Source organism: Exserohilum turcica (genome assembly GCF_000359705.1).
Source record: "Exserohilum turcica Et28A unplaced genomic scaffold SETTUscaffold_6, whole genome shotgun sequence".
In the NCBI taxonomy this organism is placed as follows: Eukaryota; Fungi; Ascomycota; class Dothideomycetes; order Pleosporales; family Pleosporaceae; genus Exserohilum; species Exserohilum turcicum.
This window is the reverse complement of record NW_007360277.1, coordinates 1,491,208-1,510,983: the sequence shown is the minus strand read 5'-3', so window position 1 is coordinate 1,510,983 and position 19,776 is coordinate 1,491,208. Positions and strand designations below refer to the sequence as shown.

At 54.1% G+C, this 19,776-nt stretch overlaps 7 protein-coding genes and 1 non-coding gene across 8 annotated transcripts; 5 read left to right on the top strand and 3 right to left on the bottom strand.

The window, feature by feature from the left end:
• The first annotated feature begins 141 nt into the window (after positions 1–141).
• On the top strand, positions 142–2,488 carry SETTUDRAFT_165223 (uncharacterized protein). The gene is made up of 3 exons (XM_008031644.1): positions 142–493; positions 547–980; positions 1,030–2,488. The coding sequence occupies exons 1-3, from the start codon at positions 189–191 to the stop codon at positions 2,274–2,276; spliced, it is 1,986 nt and encodes a 661-aa protein (XP_008029835.1). The 5' UTR covers positions 142–188; the 3' UTR covers positions 2,277–2,488.
• Positions 2,489–2,670: 182 nt separating this feature from the next.
• SETTUDRAFT_96229 (uncharacterized protein) lies at positions 2,671–4,051 on the top strand (the record flags this gene model as incomplete). The annotated part of the gene is made up of 3 exons (XM_008031643.1): positions 2,671–2,800; positions 2,855–3,829; positions 3,900–4,051. 3 exons carry the CDS (start codon positions 2,671–2,673, stop codon positions 4,049–4,051), a joined length of 1,257 nt encoding a protein of 418 aa, XP_008029834.1.
• A 26-nt stretch (positions 4,052–4,077) lies between these two features.
• SETTUDRAFT_121332 (uncharacterized protein) lies at positions 4,078–5,335 on the bottom strand (the record flags this gene model as incomplete). The annotated part of the gene is made up of 1 exon (XM_008031642.1): positions 4,078–5,335. The coding sequence occupies one exon, from the start codon at positions 5,333–5,335 to the stop codon at positions 4,118–4,120; it is 1,218 nt and encodes a 405-aa protein (XP_008029833.1). The 3' UTR covers positions 4,078–4,117.
• A 724-nt stretch (positions 5,336–6,059) lies between these two features.
• Positions 6,060–6,854, top strand: SETTUDRAFT_96759 (uncharacterized protein; the record flags this gene model as incomplete). Its single annotated transcript, XM_008031641.1, has 1 exon — positions 6,060–6,854. The coding sequence occupies one exon, from the start codon at positions 6,060–6,062 to the stop codon at positions 6,852–6,854; it is 795 nt and encodes a 264-aa protein (XP_008029832.1).
• A 361-nt stretch (positions 6,855–7,215) lies between these two features.
• Positions 7,216–8,979, bottom strand: SETTUDRAFT_156500 (uncharacterized protein; the record flags this gene model as incomplete). Its single annotated transcript, XM_008031640.1, has 1 exon — positions 7,216–8,979. One exon carries the CDS (start codon positions 8,977–8,979, stop codon positions 7,216–7,218), a length of 1,764 nt encoding a protein of 587 aa, XP_008029831.1.
• A 1,261-nt stretch (positions 8,980–10,240) lies between these two features.
• On the top strand, positions 10,241–10,312 carry SETTUDRAFT_t62. Its single transcript has one exon. It is a non-coding gene; the product is annotated as a tRNA-Thr (tRNA).
• Positions 10,313–12,024: 1,712 nt separating this feature from the next.
• SETTUDRAFT_22798 (uncharacterized protein) lies at positions 12,025–12,416 on the top strand (the record flags this gene model as incomplete). Its single annotated transcript, XM_008031197.1, has 2 exons — positions 12,025–12,267; positions 12,342–12,416. The coding sequence occupies 2 exons, from the start codon at positions 12,025–12,027 to the stop codon at positions 12,414–12,416; spliced, it is 318 nt and encodes a 105-aa protein (XP_008029388.1).
• A 1,567-nt stretch (positions 12,417–13,983) lies between these two features.
• On the bottom strand, positions 13,984–16,202 carry SETTUDRAFT_180985 (carbohydrate esterase family 4 protein; the record flags this gene model as incomplete). The annotated part of the gene is made up of 5 exons (XM_008031639.1): positions 15,795–16,202; positions 15,171–15,745; positions 14,856–15,119; positions 14,411–14,511; positions 13,984–14,353 (listed from the first exon to the last, which is right to left on the bottom strand). Exons 1-5 carry the CDS (start codon positions 16,066–16,068, stop codon positions 13,984–13,986), a joined length of 1,584 nt encoding a protein of 527 aa, XP_008029830.1. The 5' UTR covers positions 16,069–16,202.
• Positions 16,203–19,776: the final 3,574 nt, after the last annotated feature.

The window sequence follows — 19,776 nt, the reverse complement described above, 5'->3', positions numbered from 1 at the left end:
GCCCCGTGGTTCCGTGTCCAAAGGGAGGCCTACCCACCACTGCTGTACACTCGGTAAGCGGGGGATCTACTACTTAGCAACGGCCGCTACTGCTACTGAGAGCTCCGACTTTATGCAAGGGCCCACCACGCCCGACAAACCACTGCACCTCAACCTCAACCTCAACCTCTGTCCGGCCCCTCGCCGCCATGGATCCGCTGAACAACGTCGCCCTGCGCCCATGGCCCGCTTCCGACAAGGACGAGCTGACCCAGGACGACCTGCTGCTCAAGATCGAGCAGCTGGCGAGCGAGCGCGGCCACCTGCGCAACATCACCGAGCAGTCGCTGCAGGAAGACATTGACGCGGGCAAAGACGTGCCCGACGGTGCCGACCATGCAGCCAAGCACGGCGAGCACGAAAAGGAAAAGGACAAGGACAAGGACGCGCCGTCGCGCCAGGAGCAGATTGACAAGGTGTTCAAAGCTGGCCAGGACATGTACAGCCACTTGGAGTAGGTCGACCGCGCATATCCACGCCCACGACGCGGCAGCTGACGACAGGCAGATGGGCCAAGTTTGCCGCCACCAATGCGCTCGACCTTGTCTCTCTCGTGCTCTCCCAAGACCCCAACAAGCGCAGCCTCAACTTCTTCAGCCCCACCTTTCGCGAACAGGGCCTGAACCAGGGCATCCCTCTGGGGTCGTTTGGCATGAGCAGGGAGAACCACGAGCACCGCATCCGCAAGCCCGAAGAGCAGCAGAGACTGCAGGACGTCGAGGCCAGACAGGAGGTGGTCGCCCAAGGCGCACGCATGGACGCGCTCGACTCATCCGTCGACGACATACTCAAGGCCGCAAAACACTTGGAGAAGGAAATCCGGCGAGAGACAAAGTACTGGCACGAGATTGTCTCCATCTCGGACAAGGGCTGGCCCATCCAGCGCCTGCGCCAAAACGTGCGTCATGCGCCCTTCGCTGTGCGCTACGGACTACCAGAAGGTAGCGTTTGTCCATGCAATAAGCTGTATCTGTGCTAACAGGAGCCCAGCGAGTGACCACTTCAAAGCCCGTGGCTTTGCCCCTCTGCAGATGGACAAAGACGGCAGCATCATTCTGGACCCAGCGCTCGCACTGAAACCAAAGATACTCCGTGTCCGACTCAGTATCGACGGCGAAATCACAGGAACGTCCCAATTCCCCGTTAGCGGAGATTTCGCCAGCCAATCGCTCGAAAAGTCTATCCAGCTGGCGCGCGATTCTTTGCTCGAGGAGGAATTGTATTACGAGATGAGCCTGGAGACGCGACAATTGTTAGCATACGGTGTCAGCTTCCGGGACTCTGTCATTTATGTCGACGTGCCTCAAACGGGCAGCTCGCCAAGCCGAAAGTTGCTCATCGACTGCGTACCCCGAGACGACCCTATACCGAGCAGCCAATCTCACGAGCACGATTGGCTCGCTAGAAACATTGCCGAGGCGCTCCGCCTCCTACTGGCCCACGAGCATAGTATGCGTCTCTACCGGAGATCGCAGCTCCCGCCTCCGCTGACGGGACGAACACGCGAAAAGCCGCCACCACCCTTACTCCGCACCCTTCTTGCGGTACTTCACCACATTGAGGGCGTGGATTCGCTTTACGCCTATCTCGCATCCGTCGCTCAGACGCTGCTCAGCGCCGGTCTGGATGTGACACTCGACACGACACGTGAGACTTCGTGGGCAAAGCTCGTTGGGAGCTTGGAAGCGTCGTCCAAAAAAGGACTATCGGCTACGGATCAGCTCTTTGAGATTTTCATGAAGCCATTTGACGGAACAGCTACTTTGGCCCTTCCCACTTCACACAGCGCGCAATCGGAAATTCTCAGCATTGCCACACGTACCATCATTGGCCAACCGACTTTCGGCACTGAACACAGGCTGACCCTTCCATCTACCCTGAGCTCCGATCTTGGATTGTTCCATCAGCAAAAGTTTGCTACTGTCGAGGAAATAAAGTCGTACCTGGACTGGATCCTTTCGCTGCACATTGCCCATAGACTACTCAAGAACGACTACTCTTCACGCGCGCAGGCCAGAAGCCAGGATGCGCGGCTCTCGATTCAAATCAAGGATGCAAAGAAAGGTGCACCGTCTTACAAGGATATCAAGATTGAGTTCAATGACGGAGTACTCAAGGTTGCAAAGTTGGCTGTAGATGCACCACCAAAATCTGAAGATGCAGAGCAATCGCATACATGGAGTGGTAAACAGGACAGTACATCTCTGAGGGAGGTTATTAAGAGCTGGGTTGGATAGTGAGCAACAGCTGTGCACTGCTTCAGCGTCACCAAAAGTTTAAATGCACTGCGGCTGCCGTTCCAAAACGGGCACCCCCGTCTAGTCCTGTTCGCGCCGTGCCGCCACCGCCAATGTCATGCTGCATCACAAAGCGGGGTGAGCCGTTGAAGTATCTAAACCGCAAGCAGGTAGCTCCTCTTGGACACAGCCTCGAATGCAGATGAAATGGCCTATGATTGTTGATCAGCCCCGTACCTGACATGTGCATGACGTGAAGACTGGTGGAATGCCGGCCATGTCTCAAATGCCATCTGAGGTCACTTTTCGCAGTTGACGTGCAAGATGCGGGGGTATTTATACTTACAATGGCGGGCGTGATTGCACAAGCTGCCGATACATGATCATTGTAGCAATGTTGTCGCTCTCTATTCTAACGGCATTGCTCGCTGTGCTCTCAAACGCACAGCAACTCCGCTCCGACTCTGGTATCGCAGGCCCATCACTCGAAATTGTGCACCTATACCACGACCAATGGCCAACCGGTACCCTACCACATTGATTTGAAGAATACAATTTCACAGCTAAACACTGCCTAGGCATCACCGTGTCCAAGACCGGGCGGAAATTCTCAAACTACCCCTCAGGCCTCGATGCCAACAACACCAACACAGGCACCAATAGCAACAAGAAGCACGCCGTCGCCGAGCTGCTCGCCAACGGAACCGAAATCCCATATCCAAATGCTGGAATCAACAGCCCTCCCACAGGCGCAATCAACTACACCGTGTCGCCGCCCGTAGGCGCAAACTACGCCGACTACCTACTCGGCGTGCAAAGCGTTGTTCTCGACGCGCAGGACCGGCTCTGGATCCTGGATACAGGGCGCGCACTCACACCGGATGGCGTGCTCGTCGCAGCATCTCCCGGCGGCGCGAAACTCGTCTGCGTAGACATCTCGTCCAACACGGTGATGCAAACCATTGTCTTCCCACCTACAGTCGCATACCCGACATCGTATCTCAACGACGTGCGGTTCGACCTACGGGCCCCATTAACAGCGTCTGGAAAAGGCGTAGCCTACATTACCGATTCCTCGAGCGAAGGCCGCAACGGCATCGTGGTCGTGGACCTGGGCACAAATGACTCCTGGCGGCATCTCGACGGTATCCCAGAGACGCGTGCGGAACCGGGGTTTGTGCCGTATGTATGGGGGCACCCGCTGTACTATATTCCTGGTCCGGGGATGCCGCTGGCTACAGTCCCGCTTGGCAGCGATGGCATTGCGCTGACGGCAGATGGCGCGGATCTGTATTTTGGACCCGTTGGCGGCAGAGCGCTGTACAGTGTGCCGACGGAGCGGCTGCGGGATCGCGGGCAGAGCTCTGAATTGAGGGCGCGCGCCGCGCTGAGTCGGCGTGGGGAGAGGGGCGTTAGCGATGGGTTTGAGACGGATACCAATGCGTTGATATATGCGGGGAATATGGAGCAGAATGCGATTGGCGTGTATGATGCTGCGAATGCTTCCATGGGTGTTTTTGTCAGGGATCCGAGGATTAGTTGGGTGGATACGAGTGAGTTCTTGCTTTCATTCTTTCTGTCTTTTCGAGTCTTGATGTGCGTGGGCTAACGTCAATGTCACAGTGTCGGTGGGAAGCGATGGGTACCTTTATTTCACAGACAACCAGCTTGCGTTTAGCTCGTCGTTTTACCCAGGGACGGACCGCAGAAAGAGGCCGTTTGTGCTGTTTAGAGCGCCGCTGCCGAATAATGGGTCAAGAGTGCTTTTGCAATAGACAAGCAGTAAGATGTACATAGAGTGCCGGATATCGCTGTAGTATCATTCAATATCAACTACACATTCATGTCTTGCCAAATACAAAAATGCCCTTGCCGTCTCTGTATCCCTCCAACGTGTCCTTGACCTTGGCAATCAATTCCTCGCCCTTTGTTTCCCACTCCCACTTGATCTCGTCCACAGGCATATCTCTAAACTCGCCCTTTCTCGTCATATCCAGGACATCGGCAACAGTCTTCTGCTTCTCTTCTGGATGCTTTTCGGCCCATCTGCTTACCCAGAATCCATGGAAGTGAATGTCCTTGAAGATGAGCATGGATGCAGGAATGGTCAAGGGCTGCTTGGACATGGCGCCATAGGTAACGTAATGCGCGGATGAAGAGAGCAGTTTGGCCATTGCGATTGCTGCCTTTCCGTTTACGCAGTTGAGTGCTAGGCGAATAGGTGAACGGCCACCATTCGTCCATTCTTTGACCTGATCTTTGATGCCTTGCGATTGCAGCTCTTCATCCGTAATGACAACATCTGCGCCGAGATTTTGCAGTTCCTTCTTCATAGCCTCTTCTTTGCTCTTGTCGTCACGGCTTCGAATCACGTTGATGCTCTTGTAGCCCCACTTCCGGCCTAGCTGGATAGCTGCGCGGCCAACACCAGAGTTTGCGCCGTTTTGTATGAACCAGTCGCCTTCGGAGAGGGTGGTGAAGTCGCGGAGCATGCGGTATGCGGTGCACGGGTTAATGGAGACAGTGCCAGCCTGGATCGCGGTGATACCTTCGCGCATCTGGTCGTCGAGCTTCACTACGTCGTTGGTTGTGGCGCTTGCGTGGGTACGCCATGTTCCAAAGCCAGGTCCTTTCATGAACACCCAGTCGCCCTTTTTGAAACCCTCCTTTTTCACCCCCTCACCTAACGCAATGATTTCTGCGACGCCCTCGTTTCCCGCTACGGCAATTGGGTTCGGAGTACTCAGGTCGGTGGTGAATCTAGGCTTTGAAGGGTAAACGCCTTGGATCTGGTTGATGTCGGCGGGGTTGATGGGAGACGCGAGGAATCGTAGGGTCATAAGGTTGCTGTGAGGCGGTGATATAGAGTGACTATGCAGGGAGAGTACGGCTGGGGGATCTCCATATTCGGCAAACGTAAGGGCTTTTGCTTGTTCGTAGCCATATGCAGAGATGTAGCGGCGCTGTGCGGGTCGCAACACGGCTGGCGCAAAGTTCTGCGAGCGACGGAGGCACGCTTGCGCAGCTCGCGGAGACGAGGAGATCAATCTGGAGGCCATTGCTGGTTTTGATATGATGAAGAAGGTGTTTCCAAGAGCCGAGGGCCCATGGGTGGTGCTCACGCCAGGTGCTTTGGAAATAACGGAGCTATGACGTTAGCTCATGCCGAGGTTTGGTGGAGCAATGGAGCAATGGAGCTCCAGGACGAGCTGCATTCTCGTCCACACTGGTGAATTCGCTTGCTGTCCATGGAATCGCTGTCTCATTGTGCGTGCATACTATGCAAGGCGGCGATTCTCCAAGTAATGCCGTGCTTATGTAGATGTGGGCGACTGTGTCTGCTTTGCGGCTCCAGACATGATTACATGCGAGCATCTTTACGCGCGTATGCATGGAGCGCTCTTGCCACGATGCGCCTTTGCCTCTAGACATGCAGGGAAAGATGGCGTGCCGTGCGGCAGTGCAGTTTCACATGAAGAAAAGGCCGTCGTAAGGCGGCGCTTCGTGATGTTGCCGCGGGGGATAGGCATAGGCATAGACGGGTGTGGGTGTGGGTGCGCCATTTAGACGCCTATACGCCACCGCCACTAGCACCGCCCCACCTGCGTCATTGCCCTTGCGTCGTCGGGCTGCGCCCCTCCCTGAGCTGGCATCCCGCCCCTCATTGCTACTACAAATACTCCTGGCCTGGACTTGGCTGCTGCTATACCACACCCCAAGACCCAGCAACATCAACCTCAGCTTCAGCATCAGCTTCAGCATCTTCAGCATACGTCCTTCACCATGGCTTCCACCGTCAACGTCGAGAACATTTCCACCAAGACGACCGAAGAGGAGATCAAGGTCTTCTTCAGCTTCTGCGGAAAGATCCAGTCGCTCAGTGTAAAGCCCGCGGGCGACGACACCCACTCGGCCTCGATTACCTTTGAAAAGGAAGCGGCCGCAAAGACGGCTCTCCTCCTCGACAACACGCACCTCGGCCCCAACGCCATCCGCGTCACTGCGGCTAAGAGCCTAGACGAGCTGGCTGGCGACAAGGCAGCCTCGGCCGAAGAGGCCAAGGACGGCGAGCACCACATTGAGCAGGAGCAGAAGCCCCGCGCACGCATCGTTGCCGAGTACCTCGCCCACGGCTACGCCATCTCAGACAAGGCCATTGAGCGCGCGCTGGCCGCCGACAAGCAGAACGGCTACAGCACAAAGTTCAAGACGTTTATCGACACTTTCGACAAGAAGACGCAGGCTACCCAGAGGGCCCAGGTCGTGGACCAGAAGCTCGGCGTCACCAACAAGGGCTACGCTGCCTTCAACACGCTGACCAGCTACTTTGACAAGGCCGCCTCAACGCCTACCGGCCAGAAGCTCCGCGCTTTCTACGAGCAGGGCAACAAGACAGTCATGGATGTCCACAACGAGGCAAGGCATTTGGCCAACCTTAAGAAGCAAAAGGCAGCTGGTCAGGAGGGTGCTGCCGCTGGCGCCGTCACCACTACCACGGCCGAGGGCAGCGAGAAGCCCAGCCAGCCTCTGAGCGAGAAGCCTGGAGAGCCTGCTACTGCTCCCGCCCCTACTTCCTAGATGTGTTTTTTGAGAGATACATCAGGGCCTCTTTTCCTTCTTGATGATTCCCTACTATATTTAGTTGATAGTATTCGTGGATACTTGCGCATGATACCGACGACACGAGCGTGGAGTTTGGGATGGATCGGGTGTGCTAGCTCAACGCGAACAATAAAATACACGTAGTTTGCCTTCAATTCGAACTTGATGATTCACATTCATGCAACGATACCTCTTCCTCTACTGCGCGTCTTCCAAACTACCAAACCAGTAAAACACGACTTGTAAAACTCAAAACTCAGTAACTGAACATCTAAAAGAAGAAATAATAGCAACACACTCTCGCCCACAAGACACTGCCCCCAAAATCTTTACTCGTCTAGTACCCCCACTCTCCACCGTCAAGCAAGCTCTGACTAGCCACAAAGCTGAACCCGCCAAACGGATTGTTGTTTTGACTCTCAAAGAGCGACTCATCAAACTTCTTGGTCAGCACGGGGCTGAGCGGCAAATCGGTAAAGTCCTGGGCAAAGTTCTCCGCCAATTCTGGGTCCGTAATGAGAGGCTGAATCGGAGGATCTAGCTCCCTCGCCTCGAGCTTCTTCCAGTCGATCTTGCGGAAAAACCGGTGCTTCTTGATGGTCTGGAGATCCTTGGACATGTTGAAGCCGAGGCGCTTCTTAGGGTCTTTGCGCATGAGGCGCGTCAGAAGATCCTTGGCGTCGGGACTGAGGTAGTACGGGAGCGAGAGCTTCTGCTTTACAATCTTCTCCTGGATCTTTGCGTTGTTGTTGCCCGTGAAAGGGGGCGAGCCGGTCAACAGGTCGAAGCCAAGGGCGCCCAGAGACCACCAATCTACTGCTGCGCCGTACTCGAGGCCCTGCACTACCTCAGGCGCCATGTACTCTACGGTGCCGAGAAAAGAGCGGCACGGGTTGTCTTCGTCGAGCGTGACTTTGCTGAGACCAAAGTCAGTAAGAAGCAGGTGACCTTCAGCATCCAAGAGACAATTTTCGGGCTTCAGATCACGGTAGATGACGCCAACGGTACGGTGCAGATGGTCGAGCGCAAGTACCATTTCAGCCATGTAAAACGCTGCCACGTCCTCGGAAAACATGCGCTCAGCAGCGAGGTGATGGAACAGCTCGCCGCCTTGAGCATATTCGAGAATAAGATACAACTTCTCTTGGTCCTGGAAGGCGTAGTAGAAGTTGACGATGAACGGGTAGCGGTTCACACTCTCCAGAACATTGCGCTCCGTCTTGGTCTGCTCAATGAGCTTCTTATGCACCGTAATGGAAGCCTTCTTAAACTGTTTCTGGGCAAAAAGGCGTCCAGTGGCACGCTGCCTGACGAGCAAAACGGTGCCATAGCTACCTTTTCCAAGGCACATCAAGGGCTCAAAGTCCTCGGCCGTCATCTTACGCGCCGCGCCATTGTTGAGCATAGTCGACGTCTTAGACAGGGTATCGGCACTGAAGTCCTCGGCGTTCAAATCAATCTCGTAGCTCTCCATTTCCGTGCGATCGCTGTCGCTGTCCCGGCCAGACACACTCGTGTTGCTGGACAGGTGCGATGCAACGCGGCTCATCGGGACACTTTTGCCAGGAAAGTCCTTCATGGGAGAATCGCTCCTTGAGGCAAGATTCAGGGCTTCTAGCTGGACTTTGAGGTTGCTGATACCACCTGCGGTAGACTGGGGCCGCAGCGCAGGACTGCTAGTCACACTAGGGAGCCCTGAGCGAACGGGCCCAAAGCGCGGCGTGCTTGTAATGGAGTAGTCGGACTCTTCCCCTCCGGATGTGGCGGGAGTGTGAAAACCACGGGTAATGTTGGCAGCCTGCAGACCTGCATTAGGCCCCTTCTTCTTCTTCCTTTTGTTCTTCTGGGCCTTTTTCATGACGGCGTCAAAGTCCAGCTTGTCGGGTCCCTGCAGCTTGCCCTCAGGGCCGGGCTGTGCACTGCGCTTGGGCATGGGGCTAACAATGTTGATCGGCGGGGTACCGACATGGAGGGGCACTCTGGGAGGACTCATGTCCATTTCCTCCAAAGCGAACATGTCGTCGCTGGCCCTGGCAAACCCGGGGCTTTGGAGGGGCTGGCCCGAGAGTTGCGCATCGTCTTGGTCGAATGCGAAAACCATGGTGCCGACAGTGGTGGTAAAATAATACAGTAATGTGGCTTTCCAAATGCGCCTAGATTCTGCGCATTTCAATCAGCATCTTGCTTGTCCTCGGGTTGGGATAGTGCGCACATCCAACTCCGGCCTTGGATAGCCCACAGACTATGTCCGCCGCCGAGGTTCACGGCGGAACGCCAACCCCTACTTGTCGGACCAGGGACGCGAAGGAAGCGTCCGTCTTATCTAGACCCAAGCTCAGTGCGCTATATGGAAAGAAGAAGCCAACTGTGGTGAGCTGGGCGGTGGGCAAATAGGCAGTCGCGGCGGGAGAAGCAGAGCCCATAGATGGTCGTGTTGGAATAGTGGAAATAGTCGGGTTCGAGGCCAGGCGTGCGGTCCTGGCAATAGTCATACGCTCGTGGGAGTGTCGCGGTGTGGTGAGAAGGGCGCGTTTGAAAAGATGTTAGGAGGAAGGGAAGGCGATCAGCGGGAGAGGCTCAATTGCCCAGGTGCTTAATTTGGTGCCTTGGCAGGCTAGTCGCGGTGGCATGTGAATGCGCTTAATTAAGTGGTCACTCGGCCCCGGATTCTCATCTCCACACATGCGCGCAGCTGAACCACGTGCAACAGGCACAGCGTGTTTCCTCATGACGCCCGCTTCATGCGCTGCGCTGGCCAGATGGCGACTTCTCGCGGGCGTGGTGCAGCCGAGACGCTGCGTGGCGGCGCTGGACCGCGGGCATCGAAACTCCGTCCGTCTTTCTCGGACAAGCCCAACGGAGAATCCGCCCCTTCTCGCTGGGCTGCGCTGCTACTGCTTACACGTACTGCAAACAGACGTGTCAAGGCTGCAAGGCCTGCCAAAACAGTCAGCCCAGCGAGCCCGCAAGCCACCAGTGCTGTAGCAACGTGACGGCGTGGCATTGGAGTAGGGGGGGCCGCCCCAAACAAGAGGGTTACCCCTGTTTGTTGCACCAGGCGTGACAGCACCAAGGCGCGACAGAATGACGCAGGTATTGCCACAGGAGAGACATCAAGCTTCCTCGCTCGATTCACCCCGATCATTCAATGTTTCTGTGATTTGCAACTGCCGTCGCTCTCCTTTTCGCGCCATGCCACATTATTACCCGAGGCTGAGCCGATCGACAGCGGGTATTGCGGCCCATCCAGCCATCACTCGCACTCGTGCTCGCTTCACTACGGAGCTGCGCGGCAGTCAACGGACGTTATATCCTGTGTCAAAGAGTATATGAACATCACAAAAACTTGTTTATTCATCGAAGCCCTCCTAGCTCAGTGGTAGAGCGCGTCACTAGTAATGACGAGGTCGTCAGTTCAATTCTGGCGGAGGGCATCTCTTTTTGCTTTGTCTGATGTCGGAGTAAATTATCTTTTTGCCCCACCATTCCGACTGGGCATCTATCTAATCGTATCCGGTGACTGTCTGGCTCAGCAAATCTCCTTGCCCTTTTTTATGCAATCTTCCCTTCCCATCTGCTTCCTTATTTCTGCTGAGCCCGGCTTGATCAGTATATGCATCAGAACCTACTTGGGTCACTCTGATTTAGGGACTTGAGAGTTGAAAACGAGGACTGCAGGAGCACACCGCGGAATTAGAGTCTCCAACAGATACAATGCACGCAATAGTACAGCATTACCCTCGCAAATCCCCATCCATGGCTCTTCTTCCTTCCAAAATGCCATCTTACCCCATTGAAAGATGCTGACTGCCCAGGCGTAGGAATGGATACACCCACATGAGTGATGTCACAGCATAAGCCTGCAGAGCCTGTTCAGTCACAGTCAGCAATTGTTGGCTCCATTGGATTTTGCGGGGACTCTGGACGTGATACCCGCAACGCTATACCTAGAGTTTGTGTTCGCCCCCACTGGGGTGTGTGTGTTTGGTGTTGAGCCTGTCCAGATCTCGCTTCATATGACCCGAAGTTCATTCAAGTCTTAGGCGCGCAGTAAGAATCCTCCGGTTCCCGGTTCAAGTTCTATCCTGCCCTCATCTTTCTCGATATATCGACTGTGCTTGGGCTCAAATTTGAAGTGATTCGACTTTACAGGGTGGTTTGCGAGAGAAGGTCTTTCATTCCACACAGCAGTCGGCAAGTAAATACCGGCCTACTACGGCAAAGCTGAAGCCACCAACAACAGTTCCAGCTTGCCTGACGACCAAGGTAATAATCAGCACGTCCATCGTATCGAGAACCCCAGCACCCTGGCAAACGGGACGAGCCGACAGTCAGTTGACACAAACAGAAGTCCTCGATGCATCTGCATCGGTCATCTTGTCCTGTCTCGGAAAACCGTTACCACTTCGGGATGCTTGGTATTCCTCTCACCAACATAAGCGGAAACTCCCCACACATATTTCATGCAGTCACTGCAGTCTGACCGGGTCAGCCTTTTTCATTATAGCCATATTAACTGCGGTGTAACCCCCGGCCGATCTTGACTGGAAACGCCATGCCAAGCATCCGAATACTAGTAGCACAGCAAATCATGCGAGGCGCTCGCACGAGACTGGATTACATGCTAACCGTCGTCTACACTTTTGTCGTCTTGAGCGTCTCATCCGGGCACTTTGACAACAAAGTCCTTCATGCCGTATGCGCTCAGCTTACTCCCACCGTCATTGCTACTCGACTGCATATCCGATCGAAGCCATGCAACGCCATGGTGTGAAGCACTCGGTCGTGATCGATGGGCAACATGGCAAAGGAGAGTGGGGCAACAGCTTCTCGCGAGGCCCCCCAGCTCTAAGACAGAGAGACCCGGATCGGGGCATTGCTAAGGTGGTATGAAGCTGGGCGCATGGAAAGACTGATCGGTATCTGCTCGAGGTGGTGTATGGGGGTGGGAAGGACGATGAAAGGAGAAGGTAGAGTTGTGCTCGAGACAAGAAGGCAAGAAGTGTATAAAAGAGCCCAGGAAGCCAGCGGAGAAAGCAAGATATCAATCAGTCTCCAGCATCAGCTTCACTTTGCACTCGCTCTTTGGCACCAAGTCCTCCTTGATTGACTCTATCACATTACCTTTTTTTTCAAACCCTCAAAAATGCGTTTCTCCACTATCACCGTGTCCGCCCTCATGGGTCTCGCTGCCGCCTCTCCCAATGCGCTTGCCAGGCGCGAGAACGAGGCTACTACCAAAGCCATTCAGTTTGCTGCTCAGGCCGACTGCGACATTTTCGGCTGTGCAGCTGTCATCGGAGCTGCGGCTTGCATTGCAGCTTCCATTGCCCTTGGACCGGCGGGCGTGGGCCCAGCTCTTGCTTGTGTCTCTGGCGGTGCTGCCTCGGTAAGATGAACAGGAAAATTTGTTCTCCCGTAGGAGACAGAAAAGTTGAATTGGGAAATGCTGACCCTATTCAGATCTGCCCCTGTGCTCCTTGCATCGATGCTCTCAACGACTTTTTGGTCGACAACAACATCTGCCCCGCGGAGTAAACTGCCAGTGTGACTGATGGAAAATCCATGTTCTGGTGGAATGATGTAGGTGATGGATATGGGAAAGGGGAGGGAGGGAGGTGAAGAGTCCAGATTGAGCCTGCAATGTGTGAAGCTGAGGACTTGGAGAGAAAAAAAAAGTCAGTATGGGAAAGGCAAAATCCGTCATGTTGTCTCCTTAGTAGCCTAGTTTGCTTTTTATAAACGCTCGCGCTCCAATGAATGAAAAAAACGCTGGCCAGCATCATTCCCGTCTTCCATGATTGATCTTTTGTCTCTAACATACCGGTATTTACTTGTCTAACGTACTCCATTCATGAACTGAGTAAAGACTGGTAGCTGGCACATACAAATGCACCTGAACAAGTTAACGCGCTGCCTTACTTCGCCACGTGAGAAGAAAAAAAAAAGAGGATGTTATTATGAACTCGACGAATCAAAGTAACTAGCACTTGCATTACGCAATCAATAACGGCGAGCACGCATATATATACACAACAAGCAAGCAAGGTTCCTACATACATAGCACCACATCACGTAATGAGAATCAAGGGAAAACCAAAAAAAACCCCCCGAGTTGAACAGAAGAAAAAACAAATTCACTTTACTCATGCGAACAGGTGAAAAACACAGACACAGACACAGACTACACCTGGCTTAACCCCTCCTCCTCTTCCTCCCTCGCTTCCTTTTGCTTTATCCCAGCCCCAGATACACGATAGCTCTCAGGAAGGGAGAAAGAGAGAGAGAGAGTCTCGCATTGTCCCCAGACTCAACGGTACCATAGCACTGGATCGGTGGATTGACCGGCCATTCAGAAGGTCCAAGTTTGGAGGGGAATGTCTCAACAATGGTGTGCGGTCAAAAGCTTTTTTTTTGGCAGAACCATGATATATACAAGCGAAGAGAAAGCAAAAAAAGGTAGTGTTTAAGGAACATGCTGGGGAAGTGTAGCTTGGGAAATTGGAGAAAGAAAGAAAAAAAAGTAGTATTTGAAATTTTTGAGGAAGTATTATGGTTATTTACTTTTCTTTTTACGTCTTGCAGAGTGACGCAGGGTTGGGGTTGCCCTGGGATATATAATAGTAGGTGGGCCACAACACGCCCACCCTCACCCTCTCTCTCTCTCGTCCTGTGGCCCGCCAACCATCGTGACAACACATCCTTTGATTTTCTTGCTCTGTCTACTCATACCTCTACATCGTTATAAGAAAGAAAAAAAGCAATCTAGTAAGACTGCAGAGAAGAAGAAGAAGAAGTAGAAAAAGAAGGAAACTTGTTGTAACAAGTACACATCCCTTCTTTCTTTGCTATACAGTCGCGAAAAAAAAGATTATGGTTATACAACTAAGCTCTTGCTTTACTTTTACCTCATGACGTCGTTAACAGAAATATATGCCGCTCTCCCTCTCTTTGGCTGGATGCAAGGATTCTGTACATTTACATCCTCCTCTTCTCCTGATATCCAAGCTCTTACAGAAGACGATTGGGAAAGCGTTGTTGTCGGGATGATGGCGGTGGCGGTGAGGAAGGAAGGGGGACGGTGGGCGTCGGCTCGAAAAGGGGTTTAAGTGCACTTGCCAAAGGCGGACTGGCAGCCAGTACCGCAATAAGCGGCTGTGCTACCACACCAGCCATTGACACTGCAGCAGTTGCCAAAGGTCGAACCAGAGCAGGTGAAGCCTGTTTTTCCACCGCAGGTTGCGTCGGTGGAGACCTTGAGGGCAGCAGAAGGGGTGGGCTTGTGAGTGGCGGATTTGGAGGTCGTAGGAGTGGCGGGTTTGGAGGACGTAGGAGTGGCGGCCTTGGAAGGGACAGCACCATTGCTGCCGCAGTTACCAAAAGCTGTTTGACAGCCGGTACCGCAGTAGGCAGCAGTGCTACCGCACCAGCCGTTTACGCTGCAGCAGTTGCCAAAGGTGGAGCCCGCACAGGTGCTGATAGGTGTTAGGAGGAGGGAATGGGGGGATCGAATGGGGGATGGGATAGCTTACAATCCTTTAGTTCCACCGCAAGTAGCATCGGTGGATACCTTCTTAGGAGTAGTCGAGGCAGGGGTGGAAGCGGCAGGGGTAGAGGGCTTTGTGGTAGTGGGCTATGAGAGGGCATGTGTTAGTCGACTGTAGAGAGTAAAAGAAGCAACCGCTCAGACCGACACAAAAGAAAGGAATAGCCCAAGGGCAAGGAGAAAAGAAGCCCCCCGAGTCGGACGTAATGGCGCCGGTATTAGCGGCGTTTCCCGAAATGGCCGCATCGGCGTCTTTCAAGGCCTCGGTGAGCTTGAGGCCTTTGAGTTCTTTTTTTTCAAGACTCGATAATTAGACTGGCCCATGGCCAGAGAAAAGAAAAAGAAAGCACACGAGAGCGTATGACTTGGAACTTGGAATGGTTCCCGCAAAAAGAAGATGTGTCCGGTCAGGCAAAAGAGTGAGCACGTACCTGGTTGCCAGTTCCAGCACCTCCAGCAGTGCGGTACCAGTTTGAGACAGGGTCGCCAAGGCACTCGCCAACGGTAACAGCCTTGTAGCCGAGCTGGGTGAGGGTGGAAAGCATGTATGCGGTCAGGTTCATGGCAGTCTGCTCGTGGATGTCGTGGCCAATCTCGAGCCATTGGCCGTTGGCAGGCGTTGTCGAGGTGACGTTACCCTTGAAAACGTCCTTGGAGTATTGAATCAGAGTAGGGCTATCATGCTCATAGTCATCCTAAAAAAGTCAGTGGTTTGCTGGGAAAGAGTATTGGTGAGTTGAGCGTACAGTGTCCAAGTCGAAGTAGGTGACGTGGTAACCAAGGTCAGCCAGATCCTGCTCGCAGCCAGACTCGGCAGTGCAGCTAGAGTAGGGAGGACGCATGTAGGTGGGGATCTTGCCAACAATGTTGCGGAGAGCCATCTCGTTCTTGATCATCTGGTTGTAGCGGTCCTGCTTGGAAATGGCGCTCAGGTCCAAGTGAGTCCAGGTGTGCGAGGCAATCTGGTGGCCCTCGGAGTCCATACGCTTGATGACGGAGACGAATTCAGGAGTAATGTCAATCTGGCCCTTGTTGATGTTGTTTCCAGTAATGAAAAAGGTAGCCTTGGCATTGTAGGTAGCCATGACATCCAGAATGTGGCTAGTGAAAACCTTCTGTGGGCCATCGTCGTAGGTGAGGGCAACGGTTCCTGGCTGGGTACAGCTGTAGATGCCATTGCCGCCATAGTCGACGTTGCCGAGCTTGGTGCGGGCGATAGAAGAGGTGTTTGTGCCTCCAGGGGTGATGTTCTCTGGGCAGGCGGGGCCATGCTCATAGTCGCAACCCGGGGAGAAGCAGTAGTCACCATCCGTTCCGCAGTCTAGATTTGATTAGTCAAGCCGTCACTGTGCAAGATGGACAAAACATACAGCCAGCACTGGAGCAGCACTCGCCAGCAGCGCAGGAGCCGATGCCGGCACCGCACTGGCGATCATCCTGGCGGCGGGCATTCTGAACTTTGGCATGGTGCTTGCGCCTCATGATCTCGTGGACTCCGGCGAATCGGGCTCCAGTGCGGGAGAGCAGGTCACGCGCCCTGACGTCCTTTGGGTCGAGACCGACAATGCTAGGGATACCGGCTCCATGGGCGCTAACAATGGGGGTGACGGCCGCAACGGCAGCGAGAGCAAACGAGTAACGCATGGCTTGGAATGCGAATTATAGAAATTATAGGAGATGTCCAAATAGGGATTCGAATATGGAACTGAGCGAGCGGAACGTGGCGATCGAGAAGGACGACGCACTGAAAGAGGTAGCGAACAGAAAAGAAGGACGACCACTGGACAAGCGGTGGTGATTAGCGTTCGGGCAGACGAAGGTAGCAAGAGAAGCCATGGCGGAGAGCAGGCACGGGTACTTTATGAAGGGCAGATGATCGACGGCCAACAAGAGGCATTGGGGGTGTGGCACCAATGTCGACTCGCGCCATGGCTAGCGCCCCGACGGCTGGCTGCTGCACGCACTTGTCTAGATGCCGGCGAGGCAGAAAAAGCAGCTGTTCGTGCGGCCGACGCCCTGCTTCAGGCATGGCATGGCGGCCATGGATGCGCGGCACCGGCTTCGCCTCGGGAGACGATACAGTGAGCAGGGTTGCGCGACAGCCATGCAGGAACAGCAGCACTATCACCGCCCTGGGGCGCCATGTGTGCAAGGAAGCTGTTTGGTGCATAGTATTGAAACGCCGTTTGACGCCTCAGGCGTCGAGCGGAGGCGTGTTTCCTGCCTCGCCTGTGACGACGCCGACTGACCAAATCACCGTCACGGCCTCGAAACAGTGAGCGATTCACCCCGGCCCTGCCCACTGTCGGTCTTCATTTTACTGTAAGCCCTTGGCCAAGTCGGTCCCCGCGCAGTTCGTCTTTGGATACCGCGGGGTGTGTGTTTGGCGAGGCGTAGGGGGGTGCGTGGCCTGGCTGAGTGACGGTTGGCGCATGAGGTTGTGAAGCCCATGGAGGGCAGCTGGATAGTACGTAGTCGTTGTAATAGCAGGTGTAATAAGGTGTCCATCGACTCGTGGCGGGGCGGATTGGCAACAGTCGCCGAGGCCGACTCGCAGCCGCCACGGGGCTTGGGGCAGAGCTTGTCGAGACTAAGAGAGGTCCACACACAAGAAGAGAGTTGAATTGTCCCGGGGGGTTATACGATGTCTGATTTGGCGTGCGCTAGCCGCAGCCTGCCCAGCACAGGGGCAGCCGCCCATTCACGCCCGCTGCATGCTACCCAACTCCACTCCTGTCTGCTTGGCTCCGCCGACGCCCCTGGCTTGGCTTGGAGGCCCGTCTGAAGACTTTTCTCGGCGGCAAAGCAGAGAGTGCGCGAAGGAGAGCGCGAGGGCCCGGCCAGGCGCGCGTGCTGCAGCCAGCCCGTATTATGTCCGCGTTGCCTGCCCTTCATCTTGCGATACAAACCACGGGCCAATCACGTCGCCCGCCAAGCCGCTTCCGTCTCACCCACACCCAGCATGCCCAATTCCCATCCATCTCGTCCCGTTGCTCGATGACGCACACCTCGCCTCAGTCTCATTCCGCCCTGCATGCCTATAGTTCGTATATATCGTCCAGGGGCGCACCGCCGATAACGACTACTCGCACTCGCACGCCCACCTGGCATGACAGATGCCCCCCCGTCGAAGGATGTATTGGCCATAAACACCACATCAGCAAATGGAGCAAGTGGCTATTGATTCTATACCTCGATCCAGCCAGCCTCCGGTGTGCCTGATTCACGGCCGTTGCTTCAGGCCCTTTCCCCTCCCCGCAGCGCATGCACGCATCCCACGGCCCTCGGGAATATCCCAGGAGTTACCGGCCGAGTCTATTTGCAGGGCCATGCTTTTCTATAGCGAGATAAGCTTTTGGCTCAATGACCGGCATCTCCAGCCCTGGCCCGCCTGCGTGACTCAACTCCTGAAGATTGCGACACGGCAAAACGCGTTACTGCACAAGCCCTGGCTACCGTCACGACCCACCGTGTAACTATTCTCGACTCTCTCGACTTTTGCAGTGGAGATGATCGTTGAGTCCGCTGGCTGCCACTGGCTGGGCCTCAGATCCAGACATGGGCATCACCCTCCCCACCGCCGCCGCCGCCGCCCCAACTGGCATGCCAAACATCAAACAACAATCCTGCCATGACTCGCAGCCACCAGCCAACATGCGTCTCCGACTGTCGCACACCATGGTAAACGCGACAACGCAAGCCGCACAGCCAAGCATGTCCGCCCTCAACAGCGCCTTATCCCCTTTTCACCTCGCTCCCCACTTTAATCTCCGCTTGGAAAAGAAAACACGCCACGCCTCGATACTTGGCATGTGGAGAGAAACGGTGTTTTACAATGGGGCGGGCTTGCTTTGCAAACAAACAAGTCCTAACTCTCCGTCTTTGTCCCGCCGTATGTCAAACTCATTTTGCCGTGCATCCGACTGCCTGTGCACCAATGACGCCAGCGCTAGCTGCCTGTTATAAAAGGATCGCATATGCAATCGCGGTTACAGGGGATGCCGGGATTACTAAGATATCGCATTCTTCAAGACCCTTTCCTTTTTGTCCTTCACTAGTCCAGATCATCTGTACTATGCTAACTGCTCACGTGTAATGCTGTTGCTGCTGTGACAGTAGAGTCTCAAACCGCGAATTCCTCCCATAACCATTGTACACACGAAGCAGGTTTTTGCGCCTGAAACCTGTGTGGCGATGCAGTACTGCAGCCAAGACGCAAGATAACCAAGTAAAGAGGTTGACATTGCTACACCACGTATGTACAGTCATCCTAAGAACCCGAACATCAAATCCCCCCTATTTCCACCTAGTTCTCATGACGACTTGCTCCAAGACATGCGCGCATGCACGCGTCCTCCCGACCCATGTTTCCCCGGGTCAACAATGCTCGCACCAAGCAGCTCGGTGCAATGAGGGCAGCCAATCGACAGTAAGTAACGCCATGGGGACTGCGCAATCTCCGTCGCCTTCCCCAACAACAGCAGCAAATATGTACAGTTGAACTGCAGGGTTTCCCGCGTTGACATGGCTGGCACACTTTGTGAGCGACCGGACTTGCATGCGGAAGGGGTGCATCGCGCTTGGTGCAAATACACATCAGTTCTTATGCGATGGCGTCGTTACTGTTGCCCGTGCAGTGCTTATGGTGCAGTAGGACAGTATCACTGCATTCTCTGTTCTTTGAGAAAAGAGAGAAAATCAGAATTTCTAATCTTAAGACATATAGCTTGAGTTTTTCATTGATTCCAAATCAAATCACCGTCGCGAGAAACTACGCATGGTTGCTAGATTGCGTAAGTCTACGTAGGAAAAGTGTCGATGCGCGTGAGCGAAGAAAGAAAAAAAGAAAAGAAAAGAAAAGAAAAAGATAAGAAGGAAAAATTCTCCTTGGGAAGAAGCTTCATGCAAAGAGTAGATCAGTCTACGGAGGTGCCTCACAAAAGTTTTGTCCCACGCTAATCTCGGCGCTTCGGCATAACTCTTCTTGGCGCAACTCCCACCTTTGAGCTGAGTAGCTGTACGATTTGTCTGTATCTATCGTTACAATGTCTCCTAATACTGATCCTTACACCCGCACCTTAATTGTGGCGTTAAAGTCACCTTCTGTTGGCAAGTCTACATCACAGATCTCTGAACTTACTGGTGTTCATCCTCGTACGGTTAATCGTATCTATAGTAGAGCTATTAAGGCTGGTTTCGAGCCAAACGTTCTCCCTCTTAAGATCCTCCTAGAGCACGTACAAGACGCCCCTCGCTCTGGCCGACCTTCAAAGCAGACGGATAAGGTAAAGGAGCAGATAATCCAACAAGTACGACGTGATAGATACGGACGAGAGAAGAGCTGCGCTGACG